General features: G+C 27.2%; 1 protein-coding gene across 4 annotated transcripts in view; it reads right to left on the reverse strand.

Annotated features, from left to right (window-relative positions):
- The window catches only part of LOC114132690 (acetylcholine receptor subunit alpha-type acr-16-like), a 198,802-nt gene extending 171,792 nt beyond the window's left edge, over positions 1 to 27,010 (reverse strand). For 2 of the 4 annotated variants that reach the window (XM_050200974.1, XM_050200972.1), the window contains exon 1: positions 26,136 to 27,007. In XM_050200974.1, coding sequence (XP_050056931.1) covers positions 26,136 to 26,217 — 82 coding nt within the window. In that variant the 5' untranslated portion in view covers positions 26,218 to 27,007. Of the gene's footprint in view, positions 1 to 26,135 lie in introns of all 4 variants that reach the window. The other 2 variants (XM_050200973.1, XM_027998223.2) reach the window with 2 other exon arrangements.
- Between the last annotated feature and the right edge of the window lie 400 nt (positions 27,011 to 27,410).

The following is a 27,410-nucleotide window of genomic DNA, read 5'->3' on the forward strand; positions in this document are numbered from 1 at the left end:
GCGGCGGTGGACAGCTTAGGTGCCAAAGGACGAAAACAGCGGAAAGGCTCGCTTTTGCATCGATGATCGATGGTAAGCCCTCCCGGTGTTCGGTCACGAGCAGGCGTGTTCCCATCAGCCCTAGAACGGGGCGTTGCGCGTTCGGTCCTCAGCGTCCCGTGACGGACGTAATCCCAAATCGCCGCTGTTTTATGACCGACGACATAACGCAAAAACGTAGAAACAGTATCAGAGATAGGTTACCTCAGGTAAAGTCATCATATTCTTCGGGAAATCGTTTTACTCGAAAAGACGGTTTGGTGCGCCACCCCTTGTCGGACGATCAGAAGTTGTGCAAGACTTATTGTTTTAATGTCATACGACCGTATTATTATAACAGCGTTGTATTAAAATTGTCGCTGTAACGACAACTGTTGCTCGGGAAACTGTATAACGGCCGACGACGGTATCCGTAAACCAATAATGAAACGGTTTTTTTTTTTGTTTTATGGTTTAATGTGGCTTTTTTTCGTTTATTTGTTCGCACAAACTGCAAAAGGCTATAATAACTATTAGCTCTACCGTAAGATACTTTCAGTAAAATTATTAATGATAATAAATTCGTCTATTAACTGCTCACGATAATCGTATGTAGGTCGTGTACCTGCAACTATTTACAGTCGTAGAGTTATATCAATTCGATGAAATCGGATGAAGTTTTTTGAATCTCTCCGTGTAATAATATCTTAATCTTATATTATTATGTTTCGGAAATATTTTTTTGGAATTTTTAACCGCAGTGAAAAGTTTGAGATCGATATTACGATTGTTTCAAAGAAAATTATTAAAATTGAAAAGCAAGTAAGAAAATCAAGTTTGTGATTTTGAAGTTATTTATTTCGCAGATTTAATATTCAATAATAGGTAATCATTATGACGAGCACCACTTTACATAATAGTATTATGATAAAGAATTAACTGTTTTATAAATGAAATTATTGCATATAACTAATTGACAATTATGTTCAGAGCTACTCTTAAGTTTTGTAATAATATGCTCTATCTGCTATTCTGATCATTATATCATTATATGGGCATAGATTAGTTATTTGATGTAGGTTAAAGTTGTATTCACGTAAGAAAAAAAACATCAATTGAAAAGTTCAAAAGTTTCTGAAACAAGTTTTTGAACGTAATAAATTGCATTATTGTGTAACATTTAAAATGCGTGGGAAGGTGAAACGAGTGACTGATAATTGCACTTATCAGTATGAGATTTAAACTACTCACAAAGATGCTCTAAATATCTATGTAAGGATGGATGATATAATGTACCTGTAGGCCATGTAAACCATGATTAATTTATTTGCATTTTTAGTTATTCGAAGTTTTTTCATAATGTGATTTTAATTATTTCGAAATTAATGCATTATTCACTGAGTGTAACATTTTCTGGTCATTTTGTATAATACAATAATTATTAATTCTGTTTATTTTTGACTTAATGCGTAAATTTATCATAATTTGATCATTACGTTGTTTTTAATTTCTATCATCAAAACACATGTTTATTCAATTAAAAACAGTAGGTATATTTATTTTCTAGAAAATCATTTTTTTTTTTAACAATTTCAATACAAAATTATTTGCCTAATATAAATACGATACAGTTACTAATTAATTGTCAAATGATTAAATTAAAATATCACAACACGTTGGCGTGTTCTTTAAATAATATGAACAAACATTTGAAATCGTTCGAATTCAATCACTATTTTATTTATTTCCAATATACCATATTATAATGGTATTGTCACAGAGAAAACGAAACAATAGGCAAAACAACGTAGAAAATATTGATTGAATTGCAATCTAAACAAACAATAAAAATCATTTATTCCAATCTCATTATTGAAAAATCGCATACCTATAGGCGTATAGCAATAATATAAATTTATTCTTTTTGTAAATACATTTTAAAATAAAATTTATTTACTTTTCAACAAATTTAAAATATTTGGTATTATTTCTACAGAATAATAAACAATATAATATTATTTGACTTCACTTCGACAAACCTTTTTATCAAATTATTAATTATTATTAATTTAAAACATAAAATATATTAATTTAATTTCAATATAATAATTTTAATAATTATTAATTAACTTGTCGAAATTTTATTTTATTTCAAAAAAAAAAAAAAAAAAAACACTTGTCGAAATCGTATTTTAGATGATTAATTTTAATAAACAATAATAATAATAACATAATATAAATTGACTGATTTTACTTAAGTGTATTTTCGTAAGATTATATAGCGTTGTCCATATAATTTTTCGAATAAATCTGTCATACATCTATCAACATAAACGTATCTATATTGATTTTATTTTTTTTTTTACGACGGCGTGCTTTGAGCATAAAATTCTATTGAAATTTACCTCGGGGAGATTTTATGACCCATAAAATATATACCTGATACTACTACCGTGTTTATGAGTATATACCTATATTAATCTAATAAAGTAAAAGAACATCGCCAATTGAAAACTTTAACTTTTTTTTTTTATTTAAGAGAACGTCAACATTAGAGATATGTTGTGCATTTAATTTACGAAAGAACTTCTTTATTAAGTTATATTAAAAAATTTTATCTTTTTGTAAATTAATTTTATCGAACCTCAACACTCCTACGGTATGGTATATTGTTCTCGCATTATATTTTAGCGTTAATATATTGTGACGTTTAAATTACTGTCAGAATACCTCCGTGATAAAAAAAAAAAAAAAAAAAAAAAAAAAATGACAAGTAATATTTTTTAAAGTATTTAAATATTTAAATAGTTAATTTTCGAACGATTTTGAGTAAAAAAAAAAAAATATATATACACCTCTATTGTTTATATATAGACACATGACCTGTGTTGTTTTATGTGGCGGACAATAAGACATCAGCCATTATACTATTGCAGTACGTACTACGTCTACGTGATGTCGTATTTATCTTGTCGTGAAAAAAATTCAGTAGAAACCCATTTCGTTAAAATCGAGGAAGATCGAGCCTTTTCCATACTGGTGGCGAACAAATCAAACGCATTTCTCGAAAACTGTCCCGAACATTTCCAGAGTTCTTTTTTACTCCGAGCGTATTTTTATATCAGACGACAAAAAGTCTCGACGGCATCTCACGCACCGGGTGTTCCGCGTCGCAGCTTGTATGCCCTCGGGTCGGTTTTCAGCCCATATATAGCTAAATCGATTTCATCCTAAACCAACCAATTACTTTCGAGACAGCGTTAAAAAATACTTAAGACCGTTGTCCAAAAAGAAGTAAAATACATTTAAAAAAAACTTCAATTTGTACGTGAGTAAAAATTATTCAACCGTAGTAGCGGGCACGGGGTGTTAAAATACTGCATTATACCTTTAAGTATAATGCATGCACATATATAGTATTACAGCGTGACTCGCCAACCATTTTGATCTTTAAATTTACATTTTCTTAAATTCAAATTTTGAAACTTTTGATTCTATTTAACACAGTGTTGTATGTTTCGTAAAATATACAACCATATCATCTAACATATTATCTATAATAAAGTATTCAAATATTAACATACATTTTAATGATTCTAACTATGAGATATTATCTTAATATTATGTAAAATGTACATAAATATTTTCAAAACATGATAATCTACTTGATAATTCGTAATAAAATAAGGTGATCCTCATATGACATAATTAATTTGTATCGCTAAAGGATACTATTATTCATAGAAATAGGTTATTAGTAATATTCTATAAAATAATTCAATATTTTGTTAAAAGTTACCTTTATTTCTCTGTTATAATAATTTAAACCAAACAATTGAGATTCTTCTTCAGTCTTCCATCACAATTTTAATTCATTAAAATACTTGCAATAATACTGTATAGTTTCGACCCATGTAACCTATTTGGTTATTATTGATCTTGGTGAATTTGGCAATTCCAGATATATTTTATTAAAGATTGCTGTACGTTTAGAATACTTAAAAATGTTTGTTTTTCATTAATTCAATAAATTGATCTAAATTTTGGTAGTATTTTTTTGCAAACATTGTGTAATACATGTGCTAAGCAAGTCACGTGTATGAGTTTTGTATAAAACGCTTTTATACAAACACTAAATTTTTCATATAAAGTGCTGCATCCGACTTAAATAGCGAAACATCGTTATGTTTACACCATTTCCCCATAAAATATGGATTGATTTATCGAATAGTTAGAATATTGTACTACGATTAACTTTATCTAAGTATTATGTGAGAATAACGAACATATTGCTTGTATTTTGTGGTTGTAACGTGCTCATTATTATATTGGCAACATTACAGAGAGCATGCCGAGTCTGTAGTTTCATCTATAGATACCAATATATTGTTGCATCACAAAGTTTTGACAATGTATTTTGGTATCATGCATCGAAATATCGAAATATCTTTTTTTTTTTTTAACAATGGCATGTCAGGAATATATTTTTTGCAATATTTTGTTAACATTTTCGAAAATGATTATTATTTAATTTATTCGTTAGATTATTTGCAACTACCAATATTGAACATAAATCGGCCTTAAAATCTGACTTACTACTAAATTGTTGTAAAAATGGTTGAAGTAATGCATACTTTTTATTTTCGTATCTTTTAGCAGCTTGCACATGTTTCTCTTTCCGTATATTCTATTGAACATAATATATTTTTTTCACGTGACACTTTTATTTTGCAAAGTTTTTCAATATAAAATTGATCCATTTGTTTGGCAAAAAATTCTTCACTGAATTATTATACTATTCTTTTCAAAATCCATTAGTTTTAACTTTTAGCATTTTACGTCAATAATTAAATTTATATTATGTTACAACACTTAAATCTTAAATTAATTATACGTGCTTAAAAGGTCGATGTTATAGGTATACTGACCGTAGTTACTGTAGACTATATGTAGGTCGATTGACTATCGATCTGCAGGCTGTCTATATATCGATAAGATAAAAGTTATAATTTATTAATTATAATAATTTAATAATCAAACATCAAACCGATGAACGGAAACAAGTATAATCCAATAACCGTATACGAGTAGTTCGTAACTAATCCGCATTTGATATAGATTGAGAATTACACTTAATGTCATACATAACTAAGAAACATATTTTTATCTTTCTCGTTAATTAAATTTAAATTTTTTTATTATTATTACACAATTAACATATTAAAATGTCATAGCTGGAATAATTGCAAAAAGCAATAAAAAAACAAAAAAAAAAAATGGCTTATTTGGAAAGTGGAAACACAATGACATAAAATTATGTATGTAATTTATGTATAAGAATTAAATTTATACCTCATATAAAATAAAGAAACATATGGTTTTAGAATCCGTGATCTAGTTATAACTTATTTGGTATAAAGTACTTCTATACTGAAAAATGTCTAGTACCAGAATTTGAAAAATAAAATGGGTCGAAGTATGCTTGGTAAATCGTGATATAAATTATTGATATTATGTTAAATGATTTCAGTGATTTTAGTGATTTATTATACTCCATTTATAAATTATTAGTGATTTATACCGATTGACTTTACAAGCAGTGATCCACAGCAAAACCTTCACTTATATTACAAGTCGACGTCGTACATTATTTTCAACGTTAATGAAAAAAAAATGTTTGTGTGTGTGTGCGTGTGTGTGTGTGTGTGTGTGTGTGTGTGTGTGTGTGTGTGTGTGTGTGTGTGTGTGTGTGTGTGTGTGTGTGTGGTGTGTGTGTGTGTGTGTGTGGTGTGTGTGTGTGTGTGTGTTTGTGTGTATGTGATTGTCGTGAACTTTTGTTTTATTAACGTGGTGCGTATAATAGTAGTTACCAAAACTCTGATGAAATAGAACGCTTAATACCTTAACTGCAGTAAAGTTCGTTGACATCAAATTGATGGTATTTATTACAGAAACTATAAATAACTTTATATATATTATGTTATTATGTTTGGTCAAAGTTTTGTTTGAACTCAACAGCTAAGAACTATCGCTGGACATATACATAGATTCTAATACATAGATAGGTATACCCAGAAAATGTTGATAAAATATACATTTCAATACAAAATAAAGTATCATTTATACGTTCTAATATAGTATTATATATTTTTTTCTTTAGATTATGACACAAAATCAATTTTATTTTTTAATTTCTCTAAATAAATTATAAATATTTCTACTGAGTAATAATATCTTTAGTAATGCATTAAATATTGCAAATACAAGTTTCAACACGCATAGGTACCGAGTTTCATAACTAAATCAAATGTTTATAAATTAAATGATAAATAATCGCAAATGCCCTACATATTGTTTACATTTGTGAAAACGTTGTCGTATCCTCATTGGAAATTTAAATCGTACAAAATCATGTTGACTAGACTAATAATGCAAGGTAATACTCGTTAATTACATTAATGTATTATATTGTATAATGTGATATTATGGATTATTATAGTATATTGACATATTGTGTGCCACATAAAATGATATTATCAGAATAAATGTCTGTTATACAACTCATAATACAGTTATATTCTCAGCACTAACATATCCTATACTATTTTAATATTAAATTAAATGTTTAACAAAACATTATTTTTTTTACATGTTCTTAAATAATAATAATAATTAAAGATCAAACTTCAAAGTTAACAAAGACATAATAACAAAAAAAAAAAATTTTAGGTGCCCCAAAAGAATCTACACAGATTTTTGTGATCATTTTTAAAAAATATATACATAAAAAAATAACAAGGAATAAGAGTATTTTTTAGGAAAGTGTAACAGACAAAAAAAAGTAATATGGCAAGCATTGCTTTTACAACAATAGTTCCTTTACCAATTTCAAAGTCCAAAATACTTAATGTTATACAGCAGTCATTATATTATGTACAATATTATAATAATATATACAAACATATTGTATTTAATTTTTTGTACAGTTTAATTTTGAACACAAAATAGTTTTCTGCGTTTCAAATAGAGAAATATTATTTATAATATTAATAAAAATAATAATTAATTAATATTTTGGAATATTGTTTTAACCATGAAATTGTTACATTACCTATGTAAACCTTCGTCTAGTGGGTGTATATGTATATAAAAAGAATATATATACTTTATATGTTACTATTTTTCATTACATTTCTGAACTATTATCACCATTATTCGTCTCAAAAAAAAACATACAATGACAAAAACATAGTCATTTTGTTAATTTAACCAACTGTTATCAAATAAATAATATATTTGTAGAATATATTATAAAACTTGTTTATGCACTAATTCTCTGGTAATTTAAAGTATATAGGTACATATATATATACTAACACGTTGATAAGTTATAATCTTCAAAGATGTTTACGCAACAGCAATCAAACGGGTACGAAGCATATTTTTCACGGTTGTGTGTAGACGTGAGTGTGTGTGCTTGCGCATGCACATTTTCATAGTTACCTGCCAGACAGACCCCAGAGTCATACTTTAGGTCATATGTTAGGGGTGGATAAATGGCGATGAAAATAATATTACCTTTTAATAATTAGTATACCTTTTGTTACATATATTTTAAAATTGAAAAATATAATAAACAAATGAACATTATAAGAGACTGTACACAACTATTTATTTTAGAATATCATTATTAAGAATATATTAAAAAAATGTTTTACTTTTTAAATTTTATTTGTGTTTTATATTATTTTGTCAATTTTGAACATTAATATTTCATATAAATAGTTACATATTTCTAACTTGTTATTAATACAAGTATTTGTAGAACAATTTTTATTACTCAAGAAATAATGAAGATATTGTTAATTATTTATGATTGTGCAAATAATATTAATTTTAATATTATTCAATAATAAAATGTTATTCATAAAAATATGTGGTTGAGGAATTTTTTCTATACAATCATATATTTTTTTATTACAAAACCAGCACAGATCAAGTTTTTTTTATACATTTTAATTGGATAACCATTTATTCTGTGAAAAGTTGATTTTATTTAAAAATGTAAATAGGTACAAACCTAAATATTTATTAACATAAATTAATATAATATGAATGAACAAACACAAAAACATCAATTTTAATAATTATTTTGCAATTTTAAAAATAAAATCAAGAAAAAGTTATAAAAATATAAAAACAATCAATTTTTAGATTACATTTTTAGTATAAAATAGAATGTTCAAAATAAAATAAGATATTTTTCAATAAAATTAAAATTTTTATCTTTATATCTACGATTTAGGACAAATGGAAATTGCATATTGGACGTAAAAAAAAGTTATTAATCAATAAATAAAATTATTGAGTTATTTATGTATATTATAGTACATAAAAAATGTACATAAAGTATTTATATTTTATAATTTATAATTTATAAATATACATAAACCAGAACTATAAAACATTATTTTTTGGATCATATGACCTAAAATATTTTAGTTAATATAATTATTATTGTACAATATTTTTTATTGCTGATGTATTGTGAGTATAATATATATATACATATATTTTAATTGATTGGTGTATATATCTATTTTTTGACATCTAAATATTACCACGTCTAAATAGCTATATCCATTAGTCCCTATCCGTTATATCTAAAGTATGTTAAGTTAATAGATTCTAGTACTAAGTATTAATGATAAAAAAATATGATGGTTTTGAGAATGATATCAGATACTAAACTATACGTAAATGAATAAAGTGAAAAAATGCGTTTGGTAACAGACGAAACGAGACGTTTGATAACAGGGTTACGTTGAAAACTATACGTAGATATTAGTATAAAGTAGCTGTGAGACCAGTCCAATTGTATAAACCGAAATATTGAGTGGCAATACAAAACCGACGACAAGTGTTATAGATATTAGAATACTAGGGTAAATTTTTGGATTGAGTATTGTGGATAGAATAATAAATTGATTCATTAGTAGTAATACAGAAATAGCATCAATTGTAAATAAAACGAAGAAAAATAGACTATATTATTAATAATAAATAATAATATTTATATAATATATAATGTAGGTATAATATTTTATTTTTGTTTCACAACTTATTAACATATTATTGGCATTTATAAACGATAATGTTTATAAATAATAATGTTAAGTGAATTACAAGTTTGATAAAGTGGTCAGACTGTTCAAAATTTTTAAATTATAATTGACGTTTTCATGGGGAAGTTATAGTGATTGAAGTATAATTTAATTTTTAATCTTAGTGAAGTTTTTATTGGTCGAGTTGGGTAAATGTTTTTTTTTCCCTGACGTTTGATATAGAATTTGAAAAAAATACCCAAGTAATTATTTTTTAGATTGGTTAGTTTCGTAATATACTGAACAATTTATAACGGGTACGTGATCTTCATTGGAAAACTATTTACAGATTTTCTATTTTCTAACAATAAAATTAATACATAATAATAATTTGATACATTAATTTTTATTTTTATTTTGAATTTAATATATTAGCTTCATACCGTATATATCACTGAAACCAAAGAATATATTCTAATATATCATTAAATTTAAGAATAGTTTATTTTAAATTGAAGCTAATAACGTTGATTAGATATAAACAACGAAGTTAGTTCAAGATTGGTTTGTTTAATTGGTTTAATAGATCATGAAAATTAATTTAAAATATATTTACAATTTTAATAATTGAAATTCAATTCCTGATGCATCTAAAATAAGAGTTTTTATATATTATGAATCATAATGATATTATGTTGTAAGAAATTATATATAGTAATTGTATTATAATATAAACTACGAGTATTTATTAGATATGTTTTGAATCCAGAACCTTAGTTGAAATTTCAAACCTCGTACAACAAACTTATCTGGAATTCTATTCGATTAGGTATATACCTTCATCCTACTTTTAATATGGATTTTGAAAAACAGTTCCGTTATCCTCTAACGGTCACAATGATTATCTTTCGAATATATATTACTTTTGTATTACAATAATCATATAAAACGTTATTTATGTAAAACAAATCACGATTACAATATGTTATATATTTATAATAAATAACATAAGTAGAACCATTCGTATAAATAAATAATATCATCATAATATAAAGAAAATAAATAAAAAGTGAGCAAAACTGGGAGTTTTTTTTTTATTTTAGATACCTAGTGCATCATTTATGCAGGGTATTTGTAACTTTGTTTAGCGTATTATTGTTATTTTTTTTATAGAAAGTGTGAATCAACTGTTTTATACGGCCATAAAATATAAAAATATATCGATTGAAATGTTATCTAGTTAGAACTTTAAAACGTAATTTTATTTTTCTCAGAAATAATACTGAAAATTACAAAAAACTTATTACCAAAAAAAAAATTCGTTAACTGGAAATAAACATGATAGGTAGAATAAAAACATTTCCAATTGTTTTTTATTATTAAAAAAAAAAAAAAGGTAAATAAAAAAATAATTAGACTTAATGACTTAAAAATGTAACTTATTATTGAGATTGATATTTATTATATAGGTACGCTATAAAATAAATTCATTAATAAATTGATGTATTAATGTAGGTATAAACATAAACATACGATTGACGATGTATAAGTTAGATTTTCTATCGAAGTTAAATCAATAAACTATTTGTTTATTAATTCATTTGAATTTTAAAATATATTTATATTGACGTTATAATATGCTAAACTTACTGTGACCAAAAATTGATAAACATTGTAAGTTTATGTCTTTTTCATATACAGTGTTTTTACTCTTTTTGGGATTTAAGTGCTTTTTATCCTCTCTGTTTTATGCTAAGTCAGACCTTTGCTATAATTCCATAATCCTAGTATTTATGAAAAACCTTCTCATAAAAACAATGAGACAATAAAATATTTGTGACTGAATTACAAAGCACTTATTTCACAAAGGTATTATTTTTTTTCTAACGATTGCGTTTTAATTTACTAAATTACTATTTTATATTAAAAATAAAATATTATACCATATATAGTTATAATTTTATTGTTATTGAAAAAGTAATACAAATTAAAAGGTAAAGTAAGCCTTTACTGTAATAGTTAAACAGGGTTATCAATAATTGATTATAAACGTAATCCCATTATATCAATAACTATGTTTCATACGTATATTTATATAGAGTATCGATTTTAGATTTGTATACAATAATTATTGTAATGTTTAACTATAAAAATAAATAAGTATGCATAAGTAAATAATAATATATTATATTGAAATTATTTTAAAGGCTTTAAAAATTATTAGGATTTATATAATTATGCTCGCCTGACATAGTTACATCTTTAAGATAAAATTATTGATACATATTTACAATAATACAAATTATGCTAAATTTATTAATATTTTTTGCAATATTATTTCTATATAAAATATTTAGTTATAGTAATTAATCCAGTATTTTTAATTTTTTTGAATACTTTTATAGAATTATTTTCATTTTATAGATTTGGCCCTGAAATTGAATTTATATATGCACTTATGATATTACGTCAACATGAAATAAACTATTCGATACAATTTTTTAACAAATTATTAATAAAAATTATTACGGAAGTTTAAGTTTACAAAATGTCAAAATTATAAGTATTGTACGTCATTAGGTATTGCACGATAAATACAAACATATAGGTAAATGTAAAAATATGTTCCAAGATATTATGTTATCAATATTGCTATCACACAGTGGATCCGATTCGTGAGTCGTGACATAGTGATCGCGAGTCATCTAATATTACGGCGCTATTGTTTAGTCCCAGGTGGGAATTTGATAGTTATAACAACGTTCTGTTCTTTATTCACTTCAAAGTGTCAGATTTTCCTAGCCGGATAACAAGTATTGTAAATAATATACCATGTAAAGACAAAAACTATTGTAATGAATTGTTTATGGTGGGTATTTATAGGTATTTTATAAATACAATCTATATAACTATTCGTATTCCCTTTTCTTGAGATGCTGGATAATATGTCTGATGATTTTTTTTATTTTTCTCTGTAAGTTTAGCCAACGTTAAAAGCGAATAATTATTTATTTATTTCATTTTAGATCATTATTTAATCTCCCCGTCACACCCACGCCTCTAAATATACGTCACGGTATGTGTGTTTTACTCTACAGAACGTACTTATCCTAATTTAACGACTCTCATAAAAATGAGGACGATTGTTATTTAGAGCTTTTAGCCCGACTGAAACTTTGTAATCAGATAAACGGCTATTTCCTCGTCTACCTTGCAACTCCTTTACCGCAATACCCAGCGGAGTAACAGCCGGAACGCAGATGTATCGGGGTGTTTACATAAGTATTTAACGCCCGTGGAAATTAGATGGCTTTGAAAAACGCATACCATCATCGTTTGCACTTCAATTTAAAACATACCTGATATGACTTTGCAGAACTACGTGTAATATCGCCAAGGTTATGAACTTTTTTGATGTCGATGAGTAATGGTCATGGCTTAATGAAATTATTTACAGTGGTTCCCAAAGTCTACACGTCTACATAGCTTCATTTATTTAATACTGAGTGCTCACTGCTTATATAAATTATATTTTTTATGCGATTATACTGATTGCGGATATGTTTAATTTTTTTGTTATTAATTACTTGTATTCTTTACTGTAAAAAATCAATTATAAATATTCATAAATATTGGTATGCATTTATACTTGATCTTTCTTATACATTAATGTACAGAGTTTACAAAACAATACAATATACACATCATAATATTATATACATTTATATTGAGCCCTAGGTAATGAAAATATCGGCGTATTATAATAATTAAATTATGATTTTAATTAGAAATAATTTTATATACTCTTGAAAATATGGAAATTTACATTCTATTTCATTTATTTCATTTTATTTTAAATAAAATACTTTTTTTTAACTAAAGGTTTAGTAGGGATATTTTTATTTATATTTTTTTATATTCACAGCATGTATACTAAAAAATAACCTTAATTGTAATATAGTGTGCCATTAAAAATTAGGGTAAAGTTTATATTCATTATTTTCATTTAATTTAATTTTTCTATTTTCAAAATTTATAATATGATATTAATGAAATAAATCAAAATATTGGAAAAATGTAGTTTGCTAAAATGTATTGTATATGCAACGTATAATATTAAATTGTATTTAAATTAATTTGTACACTATTAGCAAAATAAAATGGTTAGATGTTTTATTTGATGTTAAATTTTGTCAGCTTATAAACTTATTTCAAAATATGGATTGTAAATAACATCGGTTCATAATTTATAATATATTGTTTAAATTTCAACAGCAAAAAAAATATCAATACGTTTTTATAATGATGGAAAAAACTACATAATAACTATAAAAATAAAAATAAAAATAGTTATTTCATTTATGAATAACATAATATATTTAATATTAATGCGTAGTCTTATATCAGTATTAGATATATTTTGACTTATCAAACTTTAAAAGTCAAGATTTCCTATTCTCTATATACACATTAAGTTGTGTGTAATTTTTAAAAAGTTAATAGTTTATACATTTTTACTAATTTTTTTTGAAAATAATTTATTAAATTCAAAGACAAAAGCCTAAATAATTATTTTAATGCCTAATCATCTTATAGTTTTCCTAATTAGTTTGTTTTCGAAATAATATATAGTATAATTATTTTTATTTAATTTAGTTAAATATATTTGACCTTCGTAAACTAAAACTTTCTCTCCAAATAAGTAAATTTTAAATTTTTTCTACTTTTTTTTAGAGCGAAATTGTTAATCATTATAAATTATGTTAAACGGTTATCATAAATTGGAATGGTACATTTTAATGCAGACATGGATAAAATGGCAATTCAATTTTTAAAAAGTTTGACATAATTTACTAGTTACATATTACACACTGTTATACATTGCCAAAGAATTTTACAGGGAACTTATAGTAATGTTACATTTTAACTATCCAAGTTTATTACATAACTACATATGTCTTACAACTTATCCCATAAAAACAATTATAGTTTAAACCACTGGATTAATTACTTAAGGGGATAAAAACTGCATATTAGTCCAGTTTATTTTCTCTATCTGCCGTATACAAACAGTAAAAATAGTGTTTTAGTAATTTTAACTGTTTCTATTTCTTTTATAGAAACTATTTTAGTTATTTTCTAATTTCAATTTGTTAGCAATTCGATGAGCGAATTATTTATGAAAAAAAAATTATATTAACTAAGTATAGTTTTTTTTTTTTTTTTTTTAATTGATTTATCGTGTATTTCTATAATCGTATTAAAATTAATATTCTACATTTAATAAACATAACGTAATTCATCGAGTCAGTTACTTAATATATTATTTTGATATATAATATATATTTTTCTCTTTACAATTAAAAATTATTTCCAATACAAAAAAAAAACCATCAACCAAAATTCTAGTTTTCAGCTTTGTTCGCTTTTATTTTCATAGTATAAATTATTTACAGCATTTTCCATCACATTTCTCGTATTTTATTGCCTTTTGTTTACGACTTACAAAGCCTGTTGAATACATCAACGTTATGATTGAATTTCGTTTTTTTATTAATATAAATTGGAAAACATTTAATATGCCAACATCGAAGTGAAAATGAAAATCAAACGTTCCATGCTATTAAAAATCTGCAGCACCCGAAGAATTGAATAATTATTATAATATTTACGGTCGCTATAACTCAGGTTTAATGTTTCATGTGTATAAAAATATTATACACTTGTGCGGATATGGGACTACGTTATAAAACTAATGTTTTATCGTTGACGGCGTTAATATAATACTGGCGTATAATACATAATATTTTAAAATAATATATCTTAAAACTCCCTGTACAGAATAGGTAATCGTATATACACACAACGCGATTTTTTTTCAAAAAGAGTGATATAACGATTTTCCTATACAATAACATAATACCTAGGTATTATACCTGATACTGAATTTCGTAAAAAATACAGTTTGGCGTTGAAAGGCATATTTCAAGGGAGGAGGGTGTCTCACCTACGAGTTTGCCAACTCATTAACCCCCCCCCCTCCCAGTCTGAGCCCATTTATTGTGTACCTACTGCTTATACGTGTAATATTATAATACGCGTTGATCGAACTCGTCCCGTCGGCAGCTAATTCAGCCGTAGGCGTACAGTCGACGTTAATACGCTCGCGATCGGATAGAGAGCCAGACCCACCGCCGATAGCCGTTGGCGTGCGTGTTGTTGGGATTAGTTTCTGCCGGTGATCATTAAACACGTTTCGATTTTACGACCCTCCCCGCGAACGCGACCGCACCGGCGGCGGGATGCAAATCGAAAATACGTGTTACCGATATAACCACCACGGGCGGATGTGCAGTGTTTGCCATAGGTCCGCGTGCCTATACACACTGTTATGATAGCTTTATTACGTAATGACGTAATTGTAACCTTTCCGAGTACAATAACGGAAAACAATATTACGTTTTAACTGATTCGGCGGGTGGCGCGTATATTATAATCGACGTGCACGCGCGCAGTCATTTTGCGCGTTCTCCCGCACACGGTTGTCCGGTCGTGTGTAAACACAATGCCGCGCGTAGTCGTATAATAATATAGGTAGGTACTCTCGTATTATTATTATTATTATTATTATTATTATTATGGTACACTACCTATAATTGTTTCGACATCATTATACACATTATGTTGTGTTACATAAATAATGGCAATGGCTATATTATTATATATTAACTACGTTATTAGATCACGGGGGTATAAGTACCTACAATTCTATATAATAATATTACACACACACACACACACACACACACCACACACACACACACACGCACACGAACAACACAATATTATATAGGTAAATAGGTAATTTGTAAAATTACTATAATATCGCATGGTTATCAGTTTACCACCGACCATATTATAGCAAATAAGGAACTAAATAAATTATTCACTTAAATTGAGCTCTGCGATGTTGTTTTAATAGAAAATTTTCTCGAGAAACTTTCACTAATACCCCCCTCCCCAAAACACATAATCCGTAATAATATATTTATCAGGGATTTCCTATAGAAAATGGATACGTATATTCAAATATTATTTAAAATTATAATACCTAACCATAGTTTTAGTTTAATTCCCCTGTTCTAGATTTCAAAATTATTGTTAACTGTAAGAATAAATAACACATACATTTTTAAACCTTATATGTATACTGTCTAAAAATAAACCCACACTAAGTCAGTCCCACAGCGTGATAGAATAGCAATTTTGCTGTGAACAATATGTTTTTATACAATTTTCTACTTAAATACATTTTACACGTATGGTTCCAGTATTAAGTTGAAATAAATTTAATTATGAAATTAAAGAAAAATGTAATTTAAGAAAATTATTAATTTCTATCGCAAGGATTAAACCCCCTCAGATCTAATCATATATTTGATGATACAAGAAAATTAGAATCTCCATTTTTAAATTTATAATTTTTATGGTGTTCCGTATAAGTACCATGTTAAATAATTATAGTCAAATCTTTATTTTAATTATTGTGTTGGTTACTATGATAATTTATAGTATACAGAACATAATATAAATTTGATCATCGTACAGCTAAAATACATTAGTAAATGTTTAATTTTGTAATTGAAACATGTTACATATAGGTATTATGTTTACTTCTTTTTATAACCCTTTGTATGTACAAGGATAGCTCAACGATTAATACAATTTGCAATTTAAAAACAGAGTATTACTATAGTTTTGATATATATTTACTTTAATATAACGTATTATATAAAGGTAACAAATTAAGCATTATAAAAAATCATAAACACATCCATTGAACCTACTTCAGTTTAAAATTTCACTACACTTTTTCGTCGTTAATACAACATCCAAAGCTTCTAACTTTGCGTCGCTCGTCAAACCCTTATATTCAATCTAATTATTTCAATTTAAAGTTTTTCTTTTAATGAAATCGCAAAATCTAATACTTAGTAGTTATATGGCAACTATTAACTACGATATAAAAACAATATAGAATAGCTGTAGTACCTATGTGTATAGCTTACAATTCCGAGTTATCTTGAAATGTTGTTTCAATTTCTATCATAGTAGTTTTATTGATTTTATTCGTATTGCTATAAGTTATAACTTATAATAATTCTAGATACTAATAGACATTTGACATCCAATGATTATTATTCAAAAACTATACTTATATTAATAATGTTTGAAATAAAAATATAATTATATTTTATTTATCAACCATCAGATGTAAATGCAGTATGTAAATCAAAAATAAATAATTAAAATTGTATTGATGGACAATTAACCAATTAATTATTATAACAATTAAAAAAATATTGAAATTGCATTATCATAATAATTACAATTTATTAAATACTCCATAATTATTATTCAGAAGAACCAAGCACTTGTTATTTAAAATGAATCATAAACAATTGTTAGGTATTTTCTGAATATTTCTGTAGGTGCGTAAACGTGTTTAATAGAGCTACAGTTGTCGATGTCATACACATTTATCAGATTCAATACACCTGTAAATTGTTCTCACAATATATTAAATATAGTTCGTGTGATTGGATTCGATTTGTTATTTTAACACCACACTGATGGAATTCAATAAATTAACCGTAATTCGTAACTAGTATAAACACTCTTAGAACAATGGATACAATATAGTTAATCTATTTGATCGAATTACATCGAATTAAGTAGATAAGTAGGTCTTAGTAATCATGAATTGCATAGCATTTGTATACAGTATAAAAAATAACTATAGTTTTAATTTTAAATGATATATTTTTGGCATGGACCAGAAAGTATTTTTCATCCAAACTAAAATTAAATTAAATAAAAATTAATTACCTTCCTATTCTATGATAATACCAGCGGTACCAACCATTAAATTTTAATTTTAATTTTAAATTCTCTAATATATTAATTTATTTAGTATGAAATAGTGTATTTTACGGCTATAGAATAATGAATTGATGATAAATAATGATAAACACATTCTATTAATGGTTCCAAAATAAAGACCAATCTAGTAGTATGTGTTTCAATTTATATTACTAAAACTGTAAGCACAGCGTTCAGATTAGAATTGATTAACGTAGGTGCCTAAATAATAAACATATGAAATAATAATGTAGATATATAGCAATAATTCAATTCGAGATGTATGTAATTAAGTGTAATAATATATTATTTTAATGTTAATAAACCGTAACTAAATATTAAATACTTATATTATGCATTATAAAAACAAATAGTGTGACGTATAATGTCCCAATTTATTAAAAACAAAATCATATCTACATCGTTTCATAAGTTCTTCCGATTTACCATTATTGTATATAGTTATTATAATCTACAAAATTAAAATTTTAGTGTAGATACTAAGTGAAGTAAGTTTTATTATAATGTTTTAATATAGCTATGCTGATGAAAAATATTATGGACAGATAGACATACCTAAATACATAATAAAATACAGTCTTTTCTTGATTATCCAAATTATGGATTATCTGTTGCCTTCTGTGGAATTATCTACATACATATGTGTATACAAAAAAAAATAGATATCTTTACATTATTCATTATTATCGGTTTAATTTGGTTGTGATAGCCAACTACTCGATAACGACATAAAATACTATACGCTTGTTTAATACTTTTTTTTTTTGGTAATTGTTGATACGTTTAATGAAAAAATTATTATTCATGGAATATCCACGATGTTCGCTTATCCGGAAATGCCCTGCTACCCTATTCCAAAAATAATCAAGAATATACTGTAGATAAGTTATTTTTTTTATAAATAGTTAATATGAAACGATGAATCATACAATTATATGACAATTAGCAACTCACGCTAAAATCGTCTGTGATGATACATTTTTTTCTCAAAATGTTGATTTTTTTTTTTTTAATTTAGACAATAAAAAAAAAAAAAGATTATTTAATAAAAGTTTTACTATTGTAACTGGTAAGTTATTTTACCTTATATAATATGCAAGCAACACATTAGTTTTGTTAAAACTTTCACAAAACGCTTCCTATGCGTCGCATAAAATAACTAAAGCACTGATTAAACTTGTTAAAAAAAACATGATCTAAGTTGTCATTATTTCTTTTTTATTTAATATCGAATGGTTGTTTATTCATTGAAAGACAATTTTTATAATAGTATAGAATAGTATTATACCATTATAAAGTACTAAACTTCAAAACAGTAACGTAAATATAAATAAGTAAGTACCTATATTGATTATGTAGTTAATTCGTTATTTTTTAAAATTCTTAATAGTTTTAATTATTAAAATGTAAATATACTTTTTTATTATTACATTAACAATAAACATTATTTTTTTAGTAGTTTTTAAGATTAAGATTAATTATTTTAAAGTATCAATAAAAAAAATTATAGATGTGTATACAATTTAAAGTCATCAGTACGATTTGCCTTTTTATTCAGACTATAAATTTAACAATAAGAGACTATAATATTTATTTATGCGTTCGAAATAATATTGCGAGAGAGATATCAACTGACCAAAATAAAATATGTTTATGATTAAATGACTTCAATATAATATGTCGCTTGGTCACAATCGAGGTCTATATACGCCACAAGGACTTAGCTAGGGTTTAGTTTGACCGAAATGTCATAAATAGTATCTCTGAGCCCTCACATTAGTATGACGGTGGATGAAATTGACAAAACTAATCGACATGTCGTAGTAATCCTGACCTGAATAATATATCGACAGCCCATTATAGTACTCTACAGAAAAAATAATTTCTAGAATCCTTCTTCTCTTGCGTTGAATATTAATAATTCGAAATTTATACATTGTGTAGAAACATTCTACCTGGTGGTGTTGAGGTCACGTTACTGTCTTGATAGATTGGTCTCGGGTTTTCTTTGGAATTTATATGAAAATCTTACTGAATTGGGAACTATTAATTATGTTGATGTTCTAGGATAGTAGTACAACAGAGAATAGTATGCTTTTGTTCTGCTCTATCAAAAATGAATACCTAATATTTAAAACTCTCATATATATTAGGTACGTATATTATACGGTACCTACTTATTAATGCATTATTATATCCATGAAACGAGTTTATGTTTAGTTAAAACTTAAATATTATATTAGTGAAATGGTGTTCCAATGAATTAAATACAATTTTAGAAGATTTGATTAGGTCAAATAAGTATTTACAGTTTATGCTTTTTGGTTAACAATTAGTGACTTATCACAATAAAATATTAGATAAATAATAATTTTAACTGTTTGTCTATAGTAAATTGTGTATACATATATTATAAGTATTATAACTATTGTATATTTTATGCAAATGTGATTTTTATATTTATAATACAAGTAAAGTAATTTAACTAAATTGTCGAAAAACTATTCAAAAAGTTCCATGTAATATTGTATGATAAACATAAAAATGATAAAAGCCAAATATAAGAGATTACTGATCGTATACATTATTCGATTGATTGGGGTATGCTACCAAATGAAGACATTTGATCATGTATGCATTTAGCGAGTAAATTTAAATAAATTACTTGATAATTAAATTTTCAATTAATAATTTCTACATCACAGTTTATAATGAATAACAATTTTCAATGACGATATTTCACCACAAAGGTTATTAAATAATTATTATTAATAAATAATACTTCGTTAAAATCATTTTATTATTATTTTTATTAACATAAAAAAAAAATATATATATAATACTAGTTAATAAATTATAGTTTTAGAAGAATATTATAATAATGAAAGTAAATTTAATAAAAATAATTAGTTGAACAATCATCGTTGTAGTTTATATGGAACTTGTTTATTATTATTTTTTTTTTAATACTTATACATTATTTTCACCTAATATATATTAAATAAAGGCAATATCCAATATAATTAGGCATATCTTTAAACCATACAAGAAGTATCTACCTAAATATAAAAACTAAAAATCAGGAAGAATTTAAGAGCACACTTGACAGTAATATATTGTTTGTCTCGGTTCAAAAGTTAGACTTGTTGCCATCTTCGAGTGGCACGAGCAGTGAAATAGAAAAAAAGTAAAATGCATAACATTTTTTTTTTTTTTTATAGCATTTTAATTTAATTAATAATTATTTTAAATATGATAGTTTAAACGATACTTTAAATATTCTTTTCTGATTTGATTAATACAAATATTAGCTACTTTTAATTTATCATTTTTTTTTTTTTTTTTGTAGATTTTATAATAGTCCATCTAAAAAAGACGTAAAGTGTGTTAATCATAAGATTAAACTAATCCTTTTTTTTCAATAATAATAAAGTTATTCATAACTAAGAACATAAATATTTAAGGAATAATAAAATAAAATTCTTTTTTTTTTTTAATTTAAAACGAAAATCAAGTGATTTGTAAATGAACATAATATACTTATTAAGCAAACTATATTTCTTAAAATCTTCTCTGAATTTATATGTTTTTATTTAAATAATTTGGCTAATTTAACAAATAAGTTCTGATGTGCGTTTATATAACTTTTTAATTAATTACATGTAAAGCTGTAAAAGTTGACATTCAAGTTGTATAATTGTTTTCCTTGCTTATTACTGGCTGTTTGACATATTATTTACAATATAATGTGACACAGAACTTTAAACAGTAGGTTAGGTTAGGTTATTTTGAGGGTCTAAATAATTTTGATTACAATTTTTATTTGTTTTATTACATAGTTTATAATGTACAAAATATTTTATTTTGCATATTTAAAAATATTAGAGAGGATGTAGACAATCCTAGATATGCGCCTTTTTGTTTCTTTTTTACAATTAGAAAACAATTACATTTTTACAATTATTTTTTGTTCATAAATTATTCAATTGAAGTTTGATTATATCAGTTTTTAATTTTTAATTTAATTTTATTCCAAATTTCAGATATTAGTGTATCAGAAATTCTTCAAAACTTTAAAATATATTAATTAATACCACACACTTAATATAAATATACTATTTTTCTTAGAAAGAAATTTTTTTATAAGTAACAGTGTGTAACTGATTTAATTGCATTATGCAAATAAACGATTCACCTGTACACAAGTAATGTTCACATAAAAACATGAATATTTGCATACTATTTACTTTAACATGAATACATGTCATAAAAAATGCTTAGTAATATAAATCATATTGAATTATGAAAATGTATAGTAAAATTATTTTTATATATCAAAATATATTGCATAGTTTACGTTGATAAATTAGTTTATAATAATTTAAAAAAAAAAAAAAATTAAATAATTATTTTTTATAAGCTTACTAAATTAAGTTCTAAAAAATTATAAAAAATGCAGATGTTTAGATTATATTTTAATATCAATAATCTTAATTTTATAATTTAATAAAATAAAAATCTAAGTTCATAATTTCCTGCATAATTGATTGAAAACAAAACATAAGACGACCGAATACAATAAAATAATTTCAACAATATCTTGGCCGTATTTTAATTTTAATTAAACTTTTCTTTGAATTGTTATTTTTTCCAATTTCATCATTGTGAATAATACAATTGTTATTAATTTAAATAACAAAACACTGTACACCATTACAACAAAAGAGGTGATTAAAAATACATAAATGTCCAGTATACAAATCGCTGACCAGACAACTTTTTAATTTGTATTGTAAATCGCATTTAAAATAATTTAGACGTTCCTCAATTATAAAACGTTTATCGCCGGTGTTTATACGATTATAATAATAATGTTTTAGTGTTCAGATAGTTAGTGAAATGATATTATAATTTATATTTAGAGACATTAAGATTATAAGACAAATTTATGCAAAGTTATGAATTTTAATTTTATACATAATTGTATGTTAAATAATATTATAATAATATTACATACTAAAAAATAAATAATAATTTGATACTAATTATTTTTAAGCTTGTTTAAAATTACTAATTTTAAACATATTCCGAACTCCAGCATTCAGATACTAGTAATCAGATAGTAATCAGATATTATATTATTAATATTTTGTACCCTGCACGTATTTTGGAAAAATTGAATCCCAATCAAACTTTTTTGTTTTTAATTGAACAAACTTGAACTAAACCAAACTATTTACATTTTATACCAAACTCCTCCAAAAAAAATATAAAAACTTTAATAAATATTAAGACGTAAATATTAATATTTATAATAAAAAATACAATATAACATAAATTTGCTTCAACAATAAATCCACAATAATTTTCAAACCAAACTACCAAACATTGGGTTTGGTTCGAAAATTAAATATTTCATAAAATTACTAGTTTATATTAAAAATTAATGTATTTTAGCATTCAGTATTTGTTTGGTTTAGATCGTAAATATTAATTCTATAAATTAAAAATACGCTATTTGTAGATATATGTCTTGGATGTTGAGGATACAGCTATATTACTGTACATCGAATGGCATTAGAAAATAGTATGCCGTAGATAGAACCGTTGATTAAGTATTAAATTTTTCAAAAATCATTATATTTTCCAAGTTGTTCTACAATAATTATTAGTTGTCATACATATCATAAAATATTTAAAAAATTATATGATATAGTTATTGAAGTACCTTTATGCTGCTATTAATAAACAAATGTTTTAATGACTAAATTATGTTGACCTAAGAAAAACAACTGTGTTTTACTAGGTATAATAAGATAATCTCTTAAAAATTATAGCTGATACCGTAAATAATATATAAAACATATATTTTAAAACTATTTTCAATGCCATCAATAATTATTGAATACATGCAAAATGCAAATTCATAATAGTAATAATTACACTACACACATCAGAATTCAAAATTTATAATTATTGTTGATAAAAACGTAATTAACAAAACGTTTTGAATATTTTGCAGAATATGGTACTATCGCATTGATTATATTATTTGATTCAATCAAAAATAAAAAATACTCAAGTTTTCTTTGAAATAAATTCAATTCGGGTGAAGTTTATTATGATTATTAAATCGGAATATTTTAGACTAAATTAATTACCTATTATATTTTGAATTTCTGCAGTTATTTTAACTACCTATTGTATTTTAGTGTCATCGTAAATGCAGAAAACATTCAAAACAAAACATGTCTACGAACACTCCACACAGTATATAATAATTATTTATATATTATGTTGAAAAAACATATTTTCATTAAAATTTGATTCGTTTTACAATAAACTTGCAGGTGAATTCGAAAAACCTTGGCGTATTGAAGTACTAATATATTATTGATAACTCCCGTAACAAATATTATGTACTCAAGAAATAAAATTACATTATTCGATTTAATAAGTTAATCGTGACCGACTCTGTTCGTTTGCTATGTCTGTCATTCAACAATTCGAATTAAATAGTTATTTGATAATTGATTTTATATGAGTCCTAGATACCTCACAGCTGAACCGTATGCATAGTATACCTATAATAAATTATTCTCCCGTAGAACCTGACATTGGCGTAAAATTGTGACAGGAATAGTTAACGTATTAAATTGTTCGTTTTTATAGAATTGCAGACACCGACGAAAGTCAAATGAAGTAATTTAATTCTGAAACAAATTTCACGGAAAAACTGACGATCCATTACATTATCATTTTATACCATTGTATATGTTTAATCGGTGACAAGTCGTCTCCGAGTATAGTCGTTATACCGCAGGATTTCAACTGTCTATATTACTATAGACCATATAAAATATAATATTGTGCCAGTACGAAACATCCGACGATACGTGATTGTCGACACACATACGGCTCATAATGATATTATAATCGTGTTATCGCCGATCACAGTGTAACGGCGCGTATTTTATGCATTATTCACAACTGTTCGAATGTAACTGTTATTATTATTGAAGTATCGATTGCAAGGTATCCTCTTATACAGGTACCAAAGATTATTTACATTAGATTGATTAATATGTTTTGATGTTTTTTGATGAGAAATTAATTTTTATTCATGTCTGGAACTGGAATTGGTCCGAATGTTTCATAGTTTCATACAGACTTTTAGAAATTCGGAATTGGTTTCTAGCACAGTGGATTACTACAGTAGGTTTTGACGACTATCGTTTCGCAAGTACATTGTATACTTTGCGTAGGCAACAAAGGTATAGACTTTGCCAACGGTCGAAAACCTCACGTGACCAATTATACGTGCGCTTAGTGTAACTTATTCCTTATGGTTTAAACTAATGGGGCTAGGCCAGAGTAAATGGAGTGTTTTATTTCTTTTAATTTACTTTCTATTCCGTAGCCACAGTCGAGTGTTAACTATAGATCTTCGAGATAGTATTTATCTATATATCACGGAGCGAGAAAAATAAAATACACAAATATTTTTGTGGTCCGGTGGCGCGTGAATCGGCGACGGAATACGAAATAATTAACCCACGACAGTAATAGTTATTGCACGTCAATAACGCGTACGCCCTTAAACAGTTTTTCGTTTATATATATAAAAATTATGATATTCAGTGAAACTCGTTCGAAACGGGAAATACGTCGTGTAGCCAAAAGATCAACACAAATATTGTGTGCAAAAGACTTGATCGGTTTCGCGGGGTGTTATATTGTGTTTGGAAAAAAAAAGAACACTACCTACGTGTTGAATGTGTGTATAAGCACCGCCCGTGGATTTGGACGAGTAGAAGGAAGTGGCAGAGGCGGTGGCAGCGGTATTATATATATATAAAAAAATAATAATAATATATATACACACTTATACAGTGCAGTCGTATAGCTACTAGTTGCTGTTTAAAAATGTAACAGTTTCACGGCGAAGTGACGACGCGCAAACGATAATAATATTATTATGTTTCAAAAATAAAATCACATCGGCACGAGCTCTCGTAATTCGTAACGACCGGTTTTTTTTTTTTTTCTTTTTTTTTTAAAAATTCTCACCTTTTATTTTCAAGACCGCCAACAGGAATAGCACGGCGACGGACTTTGCAGACGACGAGAACGTCGTGGACGGCGACAACATCGCGCGTGTGGACGGTGCGCGCGCGACCACCAGAACCGACGACGACGACGACAATCACGCCGGGACGCGATGACCACTTCGCGGAGGGACGACCGGCACGGGACGAACGGACCACCGTTTGACGGACCGCCGGCGACGCGGCCACCAGTTGCACGGAATCGTCGCCGTCATCGCTACCGCGGCCTTTGGCTGTTGTAGCGTCTCTCAGCGTACGGTGGTGACAGCCGCGGCAGTGGCGATGGTCATCAACGACTGTTTCCGTCGTGACACCGACGACGACGACGACGACGTGAAAGGCTCGCGGCGGTATCGGCCACCCATTACCGGCACCGGTGTATCTGCGGTACACGCGGTGACGCGGCAGCGGCGGTCGTGGTGCGATCGACGGTACGTCCTATGTGGTATTTATTGTCGTTTTGCTCGGGAGACGCGAAGAAGAGACGAAAAATACTACGACGCAGAACGGTAAACGATATAGGTACACACTAATATAGGCACAGGTATTATCGCACGTATCTGACGTAGAAGGATATTATTCGCCGGTCGCCGGGGACGGTGAGAAGACGGAGTGAAGAGCGAGGAAGGACTCGAACGAGACTTCAAAAGAACCCGCAAACCCGTATATATATATATATATATATAGTCGAAGACCTGAACACCGACTACGAGCGAAAAGACGACGACGACAGTGGACGAGCGGACGTCGGCCGCGACGGACGACGACGAACAACGGCGGTGGTGGCGGCTCACACACGACTAGCCGCCGGGACAGCGACGGAGGCTGATGGTCCTTATTCTTTGCGCCGTCGCGCGCGTGTAGGGCTTTTGGGTGTGCGCGATGCGCGCGTGCGACGGTGCGCCCGTGGTGCGCGGTGCCCACGGTCCCGATGCGCTGCCGCAGCCGCCGGTGCTCGTCTAGCAGCGATAAAGCGAGCGACCCACGACGCCGACCCGCCGACCCACACACACACACGCACACCCTCACACCCGCCGTACACACCCTCACACCCGCCGCACACCCGCCGCACACCCGCCGCACACCCGCGAGCGCGCGCGCACACACACACACCCACGCAAAGGGGTGGTAGGTGCCGCGGTATGTAGCACCGACGCTCACACCGCCTTTAGCTGGCCGCCCGGTTGGACGTCCGTGTCTGTCCGTCCTGTCCGTCCCGTTAGATGTGCCCACCACG

The sequence above is a fragment of the Aphis gossypii genome, chromosome 2 (genome assembly GCF_020184175.1).
Source record: "Aphis gossypii isolate Hap1 chromosome 2, ASM2018417v2, whole genome shotgun sequence".
Lineage (NCBI taxonomy): Eukaryota > Metazoa > Arthropoda > Insecta > Hemiptera > Aphididae > Aphis > Aphis gossypii.